Source organism: Rhagoletis pomonella, unplaced genomic scaffold (genome assembly GCF_013731165.1).
Source record: "Rhagoletis pomonella isolate Grant_MI unplaced genomic scaffold, Rhpom_1.0 Rhpom_scaffold_00005, whole genome shotgun sequence".
Classification (NCBI taxonomy): domain Eukaryota; kingdom Metazoa; phylum Arthropoda; class Insecta; order Diptera; family Tephritidae; genus Rhagoletis; species Rhagoletis pomonella.
The window spans coordinates 43,511,367-43,525,890 of NW_023458559.1; the positions used below are offsets into that span (position 1 = coordinate 43,511,367).

The 14,524-nt window shown below is 39.1% G+C and overlaps 1 protein-coding gene across 2 annotated transcripts in view; it reads right to left on the reverse strand.

The window, feature by feature from the left end:
* Positions 1–4,220: 4,220 nt before the first annotated feature.
* LOC118739015 (chromodomain-helicase-DNA-binding protein Mi-2 homolog) overlaps positions 4,221–14,524 on the reverse strand; it is a 73,448-nt gene continuing 63,144 nt past the window's right edge. Inside the window, exons 1-3 of one of the 2 annotated variants that reach the window (XM_036470097.1) lie at positions 10,700–10,994; positions 4,489–9,700; positions 4,221–4,415 (exon numbers count right to left, since the gene is read on the reverse strand). In XM_036470097.1, coding sequence (XP_036325990.1) covers positions 4,261–4,415; positions 4,489–9,700; positions 10,700–10,993 — 5,661 coding nt within the window. In that variant the 5' untranslated portion in view covers position 10,994 and the 3' untranslated portion in view covers positions 4,221–4,260. Of the gene's footprint in view, positions 4,416–4,488; positions 9,701–10,699; positions 10,995–14,524 lie in introns of those variants that run through there. The other variant, XM_036470096.1, reaches the window with a different exon arrangement.

The window sequence follows — 14,524 nt, forward strand, 5'->3', positions numbered from 1 at the left end:
CTACTATTCTGGGTATTTTTTGCCTTTGAAAGGAAATTTTAAGCGTACGTACCTAATATTGCATGGCCATTTTCCACGCAGTGTTGCCATCTTTTGATTTTCAAAAAGCACCAAAAAAGCGTTTTACCACACTTAAAGCACCAAATTTTTTTGAATCAAGGGATGCTTTTTTCATAACATAATACCGAAGTACTGCACATTAAAACTGGTATATCTCGAGAAAGAAAAATCGAATCGCAACAAACGAAAATGATGCCCTAATTAGAAATGAGCAAATAATTTGATGTTTTTATTATATAACCTCAAATATCGCTAAAAACCGTGTTTTTGGCACTTTGAGGTTAGGATATCTCAAAATTCTAGTGCTAGAGCAATTGTGAGGCCAGATTTGGATTCAGCACCAAGAAACGATGTGTTTTACTCAGGTGGTAAAAAAAAAACAAAATTTGTACAAATTAGAAAAGAAAAAAAGAAATACTTAACTTACTTGCGTACTAGCATTTTCAACGCGAATAGAATTTAACAAGGTGGGTTTGCAACTTCAGCTTTTTATCAATCATGGTTGTATTTTAGTCCATTTAAATTTGTAGATTCTTGTCAATTCAGTGCTGCCACAGCTTTAAATATTTCAAATTATTTCAGATTTTAACTATCTCGAAGTAATTTAAGTTCAGAAAAAAAGCACTAAAAAATAATTTTTTTGGCGTTTTAATTTTCAAAAAGCACTAAATCTAGTGCTTAAAGCACCAAGTTGGCAACTATGATTCCACGTTATTTAAAAATTGCTCACGTCGATTAGTGCATACAAATGCTGCACAAACACTAGCATGCGGCATGCCATGTCCAACGGTTAAGCGTATGAAAAAGTTTATGAATCATGCCGAAGGTTATGTTAAAAACCAATAAGACCATTTTACCGACAAAATTTGTTTCATTCTTAGGTATTCTAAGGACTTTTTAAATGAGTCTCGTAAAACGGATTTTTTTTTTGTATGAAAGAAAAATGATCGCAAATTACAACGAAACTTCACCAAATTGGCCGCTTACATCAAATCATTTGCCGAATTCACTGCATTCGAAAAATCAGAGGCAGTGACGAAGACAATGAGACAAGTGTACATAAGTATATTGGTAAAATAGTGTAAATGTACCAAGTTAGCATTTGTTTGAGACATTCTGCATACGTGAATTTTTTGCATGTAGGTGGTTGAAAAAAAAAAATAAACACCAAATGAACTAAAATTAGACGAAGGTCTTTTTATATATTTCTCCCATTTATTACACATGCAGTTGAATATTCATTGTGTATATGCAATATTGATTGTAATGTAATCATAGGTGTCTTTTTTTTAATGGAATAATCGTAATTAGTATTGACAAATACTTTCAAACACATAAAAAGATTGTTTTGCGTTTTGATTTGATATTATTTGAATAACTATTGATTAAGTGGACATTGAGAGTTGATATTTCGAATATGTATGCAGTAAAGTGATATATGTATTTATATATTGGTGTAGTCTGATATAATGGATTTCTATTTATTAAAATATGCAAATGTAGCTATTTATTTCTTTGCTGTATGTAGCACAGTATGATTGGAGTCTATTGTAAATATCGAGCGATAAAAATGTATGGTTTCAAACTTTCTTTTTTTTTTGTGCTCTACAACATATTTCACAATGCTGTGTGCGCAGTGTCAATAACAGTGCCGGTTTTAGCCCCTGCCTTTTTTTTATATATATTTTACTTGCCTCTTAAAAATTTTGTAATCTTATTTCAGCATAACATTTTTTACCTTTTGCTTGTTAGTGTTCGGGAGCTTCATTTCGCAAGTTATTTAATGACAAAATACATGTAGTTGATTTATCGGCGTTCCAATTGGTAAATCTCAAGTTTTGAAATGACACAAAAATACCCCGAAACACGTGAACTTAATATAGGATCGAAGATAACGGATCTACTATATACCGTTTTTCTAGATAAGGTAATTTTCCGCCAAGATATTTTCATTTTTATGGAAAAAAAATTAATTAAAGAAAATCTAACTGAAAAAATTAAAGTCTGTTCTTTTGCAAAAAATTAAAACTCCTAATGATGAAAATAGATGGATAAATAAACAAGTTGTGAATCTTCATATGAAAATGTGGAATAATTTTTTGTATGAAATAGGGCACAGGAAATAATGTTACTTATACGCCATATCGTACATGGCTGTACTTGTGCATAACCGTATATGGCGTATGAGTAACATTTTCCCTGTTAAAATTTGAATTTTTTCATCCGCAATGCAAACTTAAAATGTAAATATCTTGGGGAAAATTACCTGATTGGGAAATTCACCTGTTTTGGGGGTTTTTGGTGTCATTTTAGCGGCCCTACAGTGTTGCTGAAGCAGTTTATTGAAGTGACATACTGTTCACATAGTACCTGATATTTTCTATTTAACAGACCTATAACTGAGACACTATCAAATAATTTTCGTCGCTTTTTAAGGTTAATTTATAACCGCTATCTCAGGATTCAACATAACCAGAGCCCGAATCACGGCTTCTAAGTTGAATAAAACTCATTTTGAGATTATTTTATTTCATTTGATTCTAACAGCGAATTTCACGAAAGCAATTTAAGTGAAAAATGATTTTAATTTTATGAATTTAATATGGAAATTGACAGAAAATAAAAAATCATTTTCCATTTAAATTGCTCGTGAAACCGGCTGTAAAGGAGCAATCATTCGATCGCGTATACCATGATTCGGGCCGTGATCGACTTGAGGAAACCCGGCCAGTATCAATACCCCAGCACACTCCGATATCTGTGAGCAACGTCCTCTTCCAACAACCTAAAGGAACCTTTTAATCACTTCCAAAGCCCCGTAATCAATCACCTGATTTGGCTCCGTGTGAATTCTTACTGTTCCTATGTCTGCGATGTTAATGAAATTTAGTTTTTGAATTTATGGGGTCACCTGGACAGGTATATGCTTAAGTTATACCCGGTAGGTGGCGCCGATGTTAAAATATTTGAAAATTTGGTATTTGTAGTCCGATTTGCCTTATTGCGTAAACGTACACTAAAGTAAACAACAATTGTATAAAAATTTATCCGATAGGTGGCGCTGGAATCGATATATTATATAAACACATGTGGATATTAGCCAAGGTAATGCTGCTAGTTTCCTTCATAAATGGCGGGGCTTCGGTATATTGAGAAAAAAGGCATCAAGACTCAATTTCGGCCTTAATTAAAACATTTGTGGTTTTGACGAAATATTCATCTACCAAATATACGTCTACCAAAGGCGTAACAAAAAGACTTGGTATCATTTTATATTTTTCTTTTACGAAAAGTGTTTATATTTCCACAATAATATATTAAATTACAAACTACAAATTTAACCGTAATTTATTTACTCTACTTTGTTATGTATGTAAGGGTTAAGGGAAGGAAACAATTCGTCGCCTGGGTAAAAGATTGTCGTGTGTTACACACGTACGTATGATGCTTACGACAATCTTTTACCCAGGCGACGAAATATTAATGTTTGCTTTTTTGATTTCTCTCACAAAAAAGGGGAAAACTGCCCAGAAGAACGGGAACGCAAAAAACCCATTTCGTGCCGAAACTAAATGTAAAAGGATTAAATTAGTTGCACAAATGATCCAGAAAAATTATATGAAAAATGCGTATTTTTCACTTTTCTTCTTCTGGCAATTTAACAAACTCGCCCGCAAACAAAGTTCGAGCGATCTCAGGCTAATTTGAGACACAAATTACTCTCTCAAACAGCCCGACAGCCGGCAAAACAGAAACAGCCGGCGACGTGGAAAAAACAGACCCAATGAATAATTTGTCAATGTCGCGTAATCTTCGAACTGAGGAATTCTTACATACATATGCTTACTAATCGGATTATTTTTAGCCCGAGTACTATTCTCTGATTGACGCTTACGTCCAACACATTTGCTTCATATGTTGTAGAGCGCAAAATCGGTGATTTGTTATCGTTATGTGGTTATTATGTATTGTAATGCAAGTTTATTACTCAAATGTTACATTTAAATTATTTGACAATAAAGAAAATGTTTTTAATAGTTTGGTTCTGTATTTTGATGCTGTTTATAACTAAACATATTCATACATATAATTTTGCATATTTTTATGTGAGAATGAAATTAAATTTTAAAATTAAATAGTACGCAAAGAATATGTATTTTAAAAAATAACATAAACACAAAATTAAAAGTGTAAGTTGTATTAATTGTTTGTTGCGTTGCTGCCAGTTGAGCTGGACAATTGCCCAGGTACGGAGAATTGTGGTCTGAATGAAGCGAAATTTCCTGCTGGGCCACCAGCGAAAGCGGGCAAGGTGGTGCCTTGGAAACCGGCTGGAAACTGCGCCATTAGTTGGGCTGTAAGGAAAACGAAATACATATTTAAGTTAAACAAAAAAATAAACAAAATACAAAACACAAAATTACATACCCGCATTAGATGTATTGCCCGCTGTGGCAGCCAAGCGCGAGAGTATCGAGCGCTCAGACATCTGCAGGCGTTGCGCCACGGGTGGTATGCGCGCCAATGTGGCAGGTAGACGCGAAACATCGCTCTTCATATCGGACAGCAGCTCCTCCAACTGATTGAGCACTTTGTGCAGCACAGCGTTGGCTGGCTTATTGCCGGCCAGCGATTCCTTGCTCAAGTGCTGATGCGACTCGGCGAGACATTCGACTTCAGCGAAGCGTGCATTTAGCGACATTGCCGGATGATTTGGATCTTGTGTCAAATTAAGGAATGCTGCGCGTCGCAATTGCTCCTCAATAACCAATGCCTGCTCGAGCAGTTTAAAGCGACGCGCCAAAAATTTATTCTTTATCTCCAAGAAGTTTCCTTTACCAACATCCATTTTGAAAGGTTCATTGATGATAGCAAAGCGTATGTCGTTTTGTATGTCTTGCCAGCGGCCGTAACCATGTGTGACAATGCCCGCCAGCAGCCAATAGTCGTGGCGGCGATGCCAAATTTCATACTCACGCCCTGGCACGGCGGCCTTCTCCTCGTTCAGCCAGAGAGTGTGTAACTCGGTGAAGCCACCATCGGCGATGTTGAACATAAATTTGCGTTTTAACACTTCGAGACTCTCTTCGATCTTCGGTTTTTGTTCCTTACCATTAGCGCCAGTGGTGCCAAGCGAGCCACTCGATGTGTTGGCCGATGTGGTGGGTTTCTCCAATTCACCATCTTCTTTGACGATCATCACGTCGTCATCGTCGTCGTCGATAATTGTCGTGGTAGGCTCTTCTTTAGGCTTCTGTTCTGGCTTACTTTCGTCCTTTACGGCATTGGTTGCATCTTTCTTGGAGTCTTTAGCGTCTTTAGATGAGCCACCGTCGCCGTCGTCTTCCTTCTTTAATTCACTGCCGCCACCTTCGGTGGTCTCCATTTTGACATCTTTTCCAAGCTCGCCATCAGTTTTATCTTTTTCTTCGCTCTTCTCGCTTTTCACATCACCGCTCGATGACGAGACCTCAACCTTCTGTTCATCTTTTGTCTCACTACTCAATTCAGATTTCTGCTCGTTAGCATCGCCACTTAAAGCATTGCCGGACTCGTTTTCTTTTTTAATATCATCACTCGCCGCCTTGTCTTCGCCCTTTTCCGATGCTGGTGCGGGGCTTGGCGCAGCACTCGTAGCCGGTGTGGCGCTAGTGCTCGTCGTAGCGCTCTTGTCTTCAGTTAGCTTTGCACCTTCAGCCTCTCCACCCGCTGCAACTGGCTGCCCATCAATCAGCTTCGGCAGGCCACTGATTTGACCGCGCACAGGCTCACACGGCTTCAGTATTAGCTCGGGCATGCTGTAGTAGCCGTTGATGTGTTCAAATTCCTGCACTTTCTTGCGTATCAACGACATGACGCCAATGCGTGTCAACACATGTTGACGTGATAAACCTTCACGCGGCACGCCATCAGCAAACGCCTCAGCGTTATCTGCGCCCGGCTCGCATAGATGACGCATAAAGAGCGACACATAAGCCTTGAAGTTGCGCTCGGATTTTCCGCGCAAATCTCGCACCAGCCACTGTGAGTTGAATGCATCCTGTGGCGGCATGCCAAAGCGCATAATTGCGTTTAAGAAACTCTTTCGTTGACGCGCATTGAAACCCAGCACTTCAATGTTGCCGCCGACACGTGCCAACAAGGGCGGCAATGGACGGTCGTCGCGGCGTTCCACGCGACGCTTGGCTTTGCGGCCGTCTACAGCGCCATTCTGCTCATCGAAATCGTCATCGCCGCCATCCTCTTCTGAGCCGGCCGAATAATCGGAATTGTATTCGGAAGTATTATCTTGCCAATTGCCATCGTCGCGTGTTGTATCCGCTGGCACAACGCCACCATCGGTATAGTTGACCTGCTTGCGCACACGCTTACCTTTGCCGAGTGTGCGGCTGACATCTTCTTGATGCTGCTCGTAGTGGTGGCGCAACAGCTTTACCCAATATGCCGGATCGGAGTTTTCGGCTTCCTGTTTAATGATTTCCGTCTCCTCTTCCTCATCCTCTTCTTTGGTGGCATACGAGGCCACCTTAAATGACGACAAATACTCATTAGCCCACGACTCCTTCTCTTCAATACCACGATTCGAGCGATCAAGCAACTCAGCCACAGCCCTGTCATCGTAATGAATTGCCTCTTCCTTATCGCCATCTTCTTTGAACAGCTCCTCCGTACCGAAACGTAGAATATCATCCAATTCTTGCTTAGTGAAGTTCGCGCCTTTACCGCCCATGCCAGGTCGCACCACCAAGTGGGTCAACATCATCTTACGCTTGGCCACCTGTGTAACACGCTCCTCCACTGAGTTACGCGTCACAAACCGATATATCATAACTTTGTTCGCCTGGCCAATACGATGAGCGCGTGAAAATGCCTGAATGTCGTTGTGTGGATTCCAATCTGAGTCATAAATGATGACCGTGTCAGCTGTAGCCAAGTTAATACCCAAACCACCGGCGCGTGTACTGAGCAAGAAAACGAATTGTTGTGCGCCGGGCGCATTGAAACGATCGATAGCCTCCTGACGCAAGCTGCCTGTAATACCACCATCAATGCGCTCATACTTGTAACCCTCGCCTTCGAGGAAATCTTCGAGTATGTCTAACATCTTGGTCATCTGCGAAAAGATTAGCACACGATGTCCTTGCTCTTTCAGCTGCTTCAGCATCTTACAGAGTAAAACCAACTTGCCCGCGGCCTTGGTTAGCGCATTTATCTCGTACATGCCACCCAAAGTGGTGGGCGCCTCCTCAGCGGCCGAGGGGAATAAGTAGGGATGGTTGCAGCATTTCTTCAGATCCATCATGACGTTGATCAGCGAGCAGGAATTGCCACCGCTCTTCGAGTTTAGTGCCTCGTAGTTTTTGGTTAAAATGAATTTGTAGAACTTCTTCTGCATAGCCGAAAGTTCCACACGTACAATGAATTCCGATTTCGAGGGCATATTCTTTAGCACATCGGCTTTGAGACGACGCAGCATGTGTGGTCCGAGCATTTCGTGCAAACGCTTAACCTGTTCCTCTTTCGACACATCGGCAAATTCATTCTGGAAAGCATTCAAGTCGCTAAATTTGTCTCGACTAAGGAAGTTCAGCAGATGGAACAATTCCTCCAAATTATTTTGCAATGGTGTACCGGTCAGCAGCATTCTGTAAGCGATGTTGTAGCTATTCAATATGCGGAAGAATTTGCTTTGATTACTCTTTAAGCGATGCGCCTCATCCACGACCAGCACCGCCCAGTCAATGGAGCCCAAGCAAGCCGCGTCCATGGAAATTAGTTCGTAGCTGGTCAGCAGTACGTTAAATTTGAATTGCGTGGTGCGCAGGCGCGAAGCTTTGCCGCCACGTATGGCGCCCTCTTCGAAGGATAACTCATTTTCGCGTATAACTGCACGCGAATCCTTGTCGCCCACATACGTTATACAATAAAAATCTGGTGCCCACAACTCGAATTCACGCTCCCAATTAATGATGGTGGAGAGTGGTACAGCAACCAGGAAGGGACCTTTGCAGTGACCCTCTTTATACAGCGAATATAAGAAAGTGACCGTTTGTATGGTCTTTCCAAGACCCATCTCATCGGCCAATATGGTATCGATGCCTTGACCCCAAGAGTAACGCAACCAGTTGATGCCTTCGATCTGGTATGGATGCAGCTGCATCCCAGTTTCATCCAAGAATTGTGGTTGGCCTTCGTATTTTTTCTTCAAGTCGGTAGTTGGTTTATCTGGTGGTGGCGTATAGCGTCGCTGACCGCGATCTTCATCCTCAATTTCCTTTACCTTTGATCTGCGCCCCTTTTTACCCTTTTTGCCGACGCGGGATGTTGTCGACTCTGAAGTGCAGGCCGCACGTAAGTCCTGATAGTAATCAATGGCTTGCTTCAGCCCAGGTATATCATCGGTTTCATCCTCCCACGTCGACTTGTCGTAAGGCAAATCGCGCCACTTCACCAAATACATCGTGGTGCCATCGCGTGCTGTGCGGTGATTAATAACGCGCTGCACAATCAGCCACTCTGGCTTTACACCATTGCGGTAGAAGCGGTCTTCCAGGTCCTTCTTGTACTCTTCATTCTCATCCTCGACCTGTATGCCGCCCTTGGCCTTGTGACGCTGAATACGTTGATAACGCGAATCTGCCTCGTCCAGTGACTCTTCGAACTTTGGCGGCTCCTCCATATCGTATTTACGTTGGAATGAACGTATCATAAGCGGGTGGTGCACATCCATTTGCACTTCGGATACCCATTCGCAATGCCAATAGGACATGTTGTGCCATTTTACAAAGTATTCGCGCATGCGCGCCTTCGGCTTTTTGGAAGTTGAAGGCTCATTCGATTCAACCCAACGCCATGTGATAATTTTCTCAGCCTTGCCCGAGAGTGGCGGACAACTGCAACGTGGACATTTCCAATCGCCATCTGGTATGGTGTCTAAGGGTGGATTGAGACAGAAAGTGTGGTAGGCTGAGGGACACGAATCACAGCACAGCAGTTCGCCGCCATCCTTGCATACGCGACAAAATTCCTGATGCTCATCGTCGTCTTCCTCTTCGGCAGCGCCACCATCAGCCTCACAATGCGGGCACGACCATTTACCCTCGGGTGCTTCATCCAATTCGGGTTCCAAGCAAACCAAATGATAAGCGCGCGGACATGTATCGCAAAGTATAATTTCGCCACCCTGCTGGCAAACTTCACAGTAATCTTGGTGTTCGTGCTCACCCTCCTCGCCATCAGGAAAACGGCTGGTGGTCTTTAGCTTCTTCTTCTTCTTAAACTTATTACCTATCTTTGTTTTGGCTTTCTTGCGCACAACTGGTGCAGCGTCCTCGGTAGTTGCTTCTACTTTATCGGCAGGTGTAGCAGATTCTCTCTCATCGGCACTATCATCGGATTTTTGTAGCATTTTCTCGAATTCCAAATCAGAATCACGCTCTGAAGCGCCGCTAGCATCCTGATCTTCATCGGAACTACCACGTTTACGTTTGCCAAACTTAATTTTCAATGTTGGTACTTTGCCGGAACGTCGACCTTTTTTGCTGCTCGAACGACCGCCACGTTTGCGGCGCGAACGTGAAGTTTCCTTTTCCTCCTCCTCGTCTTCGTCCTCTTCTTCTTCCTCATATATATCATCAGGCTAATTAGAGGTAAAAGGATACACATACATATATACATACATACATACACATATATTTTTGAATATTAAAAATATTGGCATTTACTATTATTCACTTAAACTAGGGATATGAAATGAGCCAAACTGTTTGCCCTCATTTTTGTAAATTTATTCTAAATAATGGTTTCAAAAGATGAAAATTTTCCTTTCTAAATTTTGCTGTGGTATAAGCATGTTTTAAGCAATTGATTCTGAAGACTGAAACTAAGCGGCATAGGTACCCACTTAATCGAAACGAAAATCTCTTCATATTTGACAGCTTCGCCCAATTGCTTTTTTCGATCTTCCCTTTTTCTTATCTCGTTACTGCACCACTAGTTTCGAGATTGCGACATGAGTTTTTTGAGGTTAGGTAAAACTAATTGATTATGCCGTTATCATTTCCAATTGGCCGGTTACCAAGGCAAAACACATTTACGGTGTTTGGAACAAAAAATGTTGATAAAAAATTAATGTGTTTCATCGTGAACGAATGGAATTGAACTTTCGCTAACATTTAAAAAAAAAAAACAATAAAAATTTAACAATTTTGGTTACGGTAAAATAAATTCTGAGAGCAAAAATTTAGTCGCGGTTAAGAAATCCGTTATTAGTAAGTTGCCTAACTCGACATCTGACCTTTAGTTATACACAGAGAAACCCTTGCGCACTTTCCAATACTGCATTTTGACATTTTCAAATTCCAAATTAAATACTGCTTAATGGTTTATCTACATATCGCACACCGAAAAACTATTTCTTAGCACATGATAATGATCATATGGGCAAGGGCGACTTTACCTTAGGTTTAACAAATTATAACAAAAAATTGCTCCAGATTTTGCTGAAAGGTGAATAAAAAAGGTTAATCAAAAACGCCAAATTTTCGAGTTGTGACTCTTTTTTTTTAAAGACGGTGTGCGATATGTGCATACATTTGCACGTACATACATATGTATGTACATATATCATTTCACTTACCTTCTCATTGCGTGATGACCGCGATGAACGTGGCTCCTCAGCCTCCTCGCCACCTGTACTGCGCCCCTGCTCCGATTGCAAATTCGGATTTACTTCGCAAAATTCACGCCACTTGGCTGCGACTAACATCATTAGCTTGGGCGCTGGTATTTTGGGGTTTTCCTTTTGTAATATAGGACGAACATGTTGTGTAAATGATTTGTACGATATTAAATTTTGCATATCTGTTTCGGTGTAATCAATTTCAACATCGGTGACATTGAAGGCAGAGCAAACGTCCTCGACAGATGGCATGCCTTTGATATGGAAGAAAACAATAAAAACAAACAGTCCTTAGTAAATTTGGTTTAGAACTAAATAATTGGTGTAATCGATGGTTCTGACGCTATTTATGGGCGCTGAAAAAGTGATGCTTAATTGGTCAAATGTTTTTGTTTGATCACAGGACAAATAAATGGTCACGACAAACAACTAATTTTTAGCAAAAAAAAACCGACTTAAATATATATATATATGTATATTCCATGATCCAATGATCGGATCTAAACCATATAACCAGATGAGTATTGGACCACCTCTGAGACACTACCTTTCCGATGCAAGAGGTAACATACACAAAAAAAAAATAAATAAAAAATCCGACGAACTGATAACCTCCTCCTTTTTGGAAGTCGATGAAAAAACACAGGCAAACTGATCACAGGACATTTGAAAAATGATAACAGGATAATTAGATCATACGGAAAATACATAATAATAAATTGTCGGAATTTCAGTATATTAAGTATATAGAACTACCATAAAACACTATGAGCGAAGATAATTCAAAATATCGGCCCCTTCATCCCACGCCGACACCACTGCGTAGATGTGAGCATTATAATCACAATATTTCTTACAATTTCGAGTTGCAACGAGACGATCAGAATTGAAGTGCTTCCAACTCAGCTCCGACGATGCTTGCTCAAATTTTAAAGCATTGGCTCATTACATTATGGGGGCGCTATAATGATACACAACACGTCCACACACGTAAACTTATTTTTGAGTCGTAGATTACGGATTCGTATATCGTTTTTCTAGATCTGGTAATTTTCCTGACACAATTCATGTATCAAATTAAAGTGCTCGATCTGAAACTTTGCACGAACATTTCAGATTTAAAAATCATTGGAAATATTTGCATGGAAAATTTTTTAAAGTCTTCCATTGAACACAGCATTGCCACGTTCATTTCAACAGGCAGCATTTTTGGCACTTTCATTCACAGAGGTTCTATTGGCACAATTCATCCTGTTTTGGCACAATCATAAAATATAGAAATTTAAAATTAATCATTAAATAAAAGTGCAAGTTTCTGCAATATCCCGAGGATTTTTGATTTTTTTTCAGACGGTGTCATACATTTTAATCCACTTAAAAAATTTTCGAACACACTTTATATGGGAAAAAAATACATAAAATCGAAACTTGGATTCCTCCTAAAAATTCTGAAATTCAAAGTTTGAAATGCCGGTTTGTGTACATATGTACATATATTGTGTTTATTAAATTATGAGTTAGACTTTTATATAAAATCAATCCAAAAAGAAGTAAGAAAGTCAAAGTTCGAGCAGAGCCGAACATTAAATACCCGGCGCAATTATTAAGTTTGAAGTTTCAAACATTTCTGAAATTTGCAGTTATATGAAAAGCGGCCGTAAATTTAGTCCGATTTCAATAATTTTCAACATTTTGCTTCTATGTGGCAAGCACAATAACCAAAGCGCACAATGGCACAAATTGGTAGAACGATTACGGAGATACATACATATATGTTGTCATAAGTGAGCGGTGCCACACCCATTTTCCAAAATTTTATTATAAACGCATTTCTTGGTAAAGAATTGTTGCAAGCATCAATTTTGTATAAATTAGCTTTAATATTTACTCATTTATCGAAGATTTTGTATTTCTCTAAATTACCGTTATATGAGATGTGGGCATGGTTATTGACCGATTTTAAAAATTTTCGGCCATTTAACCGCAAGTGGGCGTGGCTATGCTCATTTTCCAAGAATTTATAACATTCCTATTTTTCGTCTAAAACTTATTGTAAATGTATATTTTGAGTGAATAATCTTCAGTAGTTAGTAAAATATCGCAGTTTTCGTATTTCTGAAAATTATCGTTATATGGGAGGTAGGCGTGGTTATTGTCCGAGTTTGCCAATTTTCAATTTCATCCGTCCTACGCCCGAAAGAAGTGCACGTACCAAGTTTCGTTCATGAGCACAGGCGGACGGACATACACAGTCACCGCTAAATCGATTTCTCTTTTAATTCTGATCATTTATGTATACATTTTCCTATATCTATCTCGATTCGTTTTGTCTGTTACAAACAAGCGTTATGTAAACAAAGTTATAATACCCTTGTGCACAAGTGCGCTCGGGTATGATAATCAATGAAAAGAATAGGCGAAACTGGTCAAAATGCCTCATTGCCATTATTTCGCATATAAGTATATACATACGTATGTAAAAATTTCAGAATAGTTACATTTCGGTGTATTTCCCGTCCGTAATTGGAATTCTGTGTAATTTTACTATGAATTTATGTATACATATATCTAAGGAATCCCTCATAAAAGCGATTTACTGTAATAATTTAGTTAATTAATAATTATTATATTACTTCAGTGTATTTTAAAAATATTATTTCTAAAAATATATTACGTTTAAAACACCTTAAAAGAAATTTAATTTGGTGGTACTTTCATCTTGTTTTCGGCACTATTTTTGAAGACCATTAGGTACATTTTGAAATTCCATCCCTGATATAGAGTGAAAAGGGACTTCCACGTTAACACCTCGAATGGGTGTTTTCGGAGCGTTTCGAATATGAAGTGCGAAGGGAGTCAAAGTCAGTGAATTAAAAAAGAAATGTTGAATCGAGAATAAACTGATCGTCGTGAAAAGGGACACCGCATAAAAAGCTGTTGACCTTATGCCAGTTGCAAATGCATTTAGAGGTAAACAATAATGCATTAAAAATACTCTAATATAGTAAAACTACGTTTTTAGTTTTTCTCTCTGACGTCTGAGAATAAAAAAATTATTCAAAAGATTTGGTGCATTGTAAAATAAACATATGGGTATCAATTAAAAGGAACAATTTTGTAAACAAATTTATGTTTTGGGTCCATCAGAACGAATAAGTATTAAAATGTCATTTTAAAAGTTTATCCTTGAATATCCTTGGAAATTTCCAATATTTATTTTTGAAAAAAATATATGTCAAGGACTAATAAGTTAACTACCCCCATCCTCGAATTTCGCCCTTCCAACTTAATTAGTTAGTTAGTTAGATACAGGCCCCTATTATGAGTTGCATTCGATTTTCGACTGTGGTCGAAAGTGCTGATCGAACGAATTTTCATTTGGTATTATGGAGCTCATTCGATGAACAATATCGCTATTGTGAATTTCGCTCGTTTAGGTTGTTCACAATAGTATAAATAGTGTGCTTATATGTACATATGTAAATTTGTGCAAAATAAAATGAAATAAAAAAGAAAGCGAGTATATAAAAACGTGGTAAAAAAAATTTTAATTAGTACTACGGAGTTCTGGTTGAACGATTCGTCAGAGGATGAGAGCTTAGAAAACTGGCCGGGAGCAAAAAACGGTTAAGAGATTTAAGTGCAGTCTTTCGAATATATTTTGACATACAATATATTTAAATTAATAAAAAATTGTTTAAAATTAGTGTCTAGCCGCCAAAAAGTAAGAAAGCACATGCAAAATCATTTATTTTTCACAGGCAGGAGTCTATATAGAGGGAA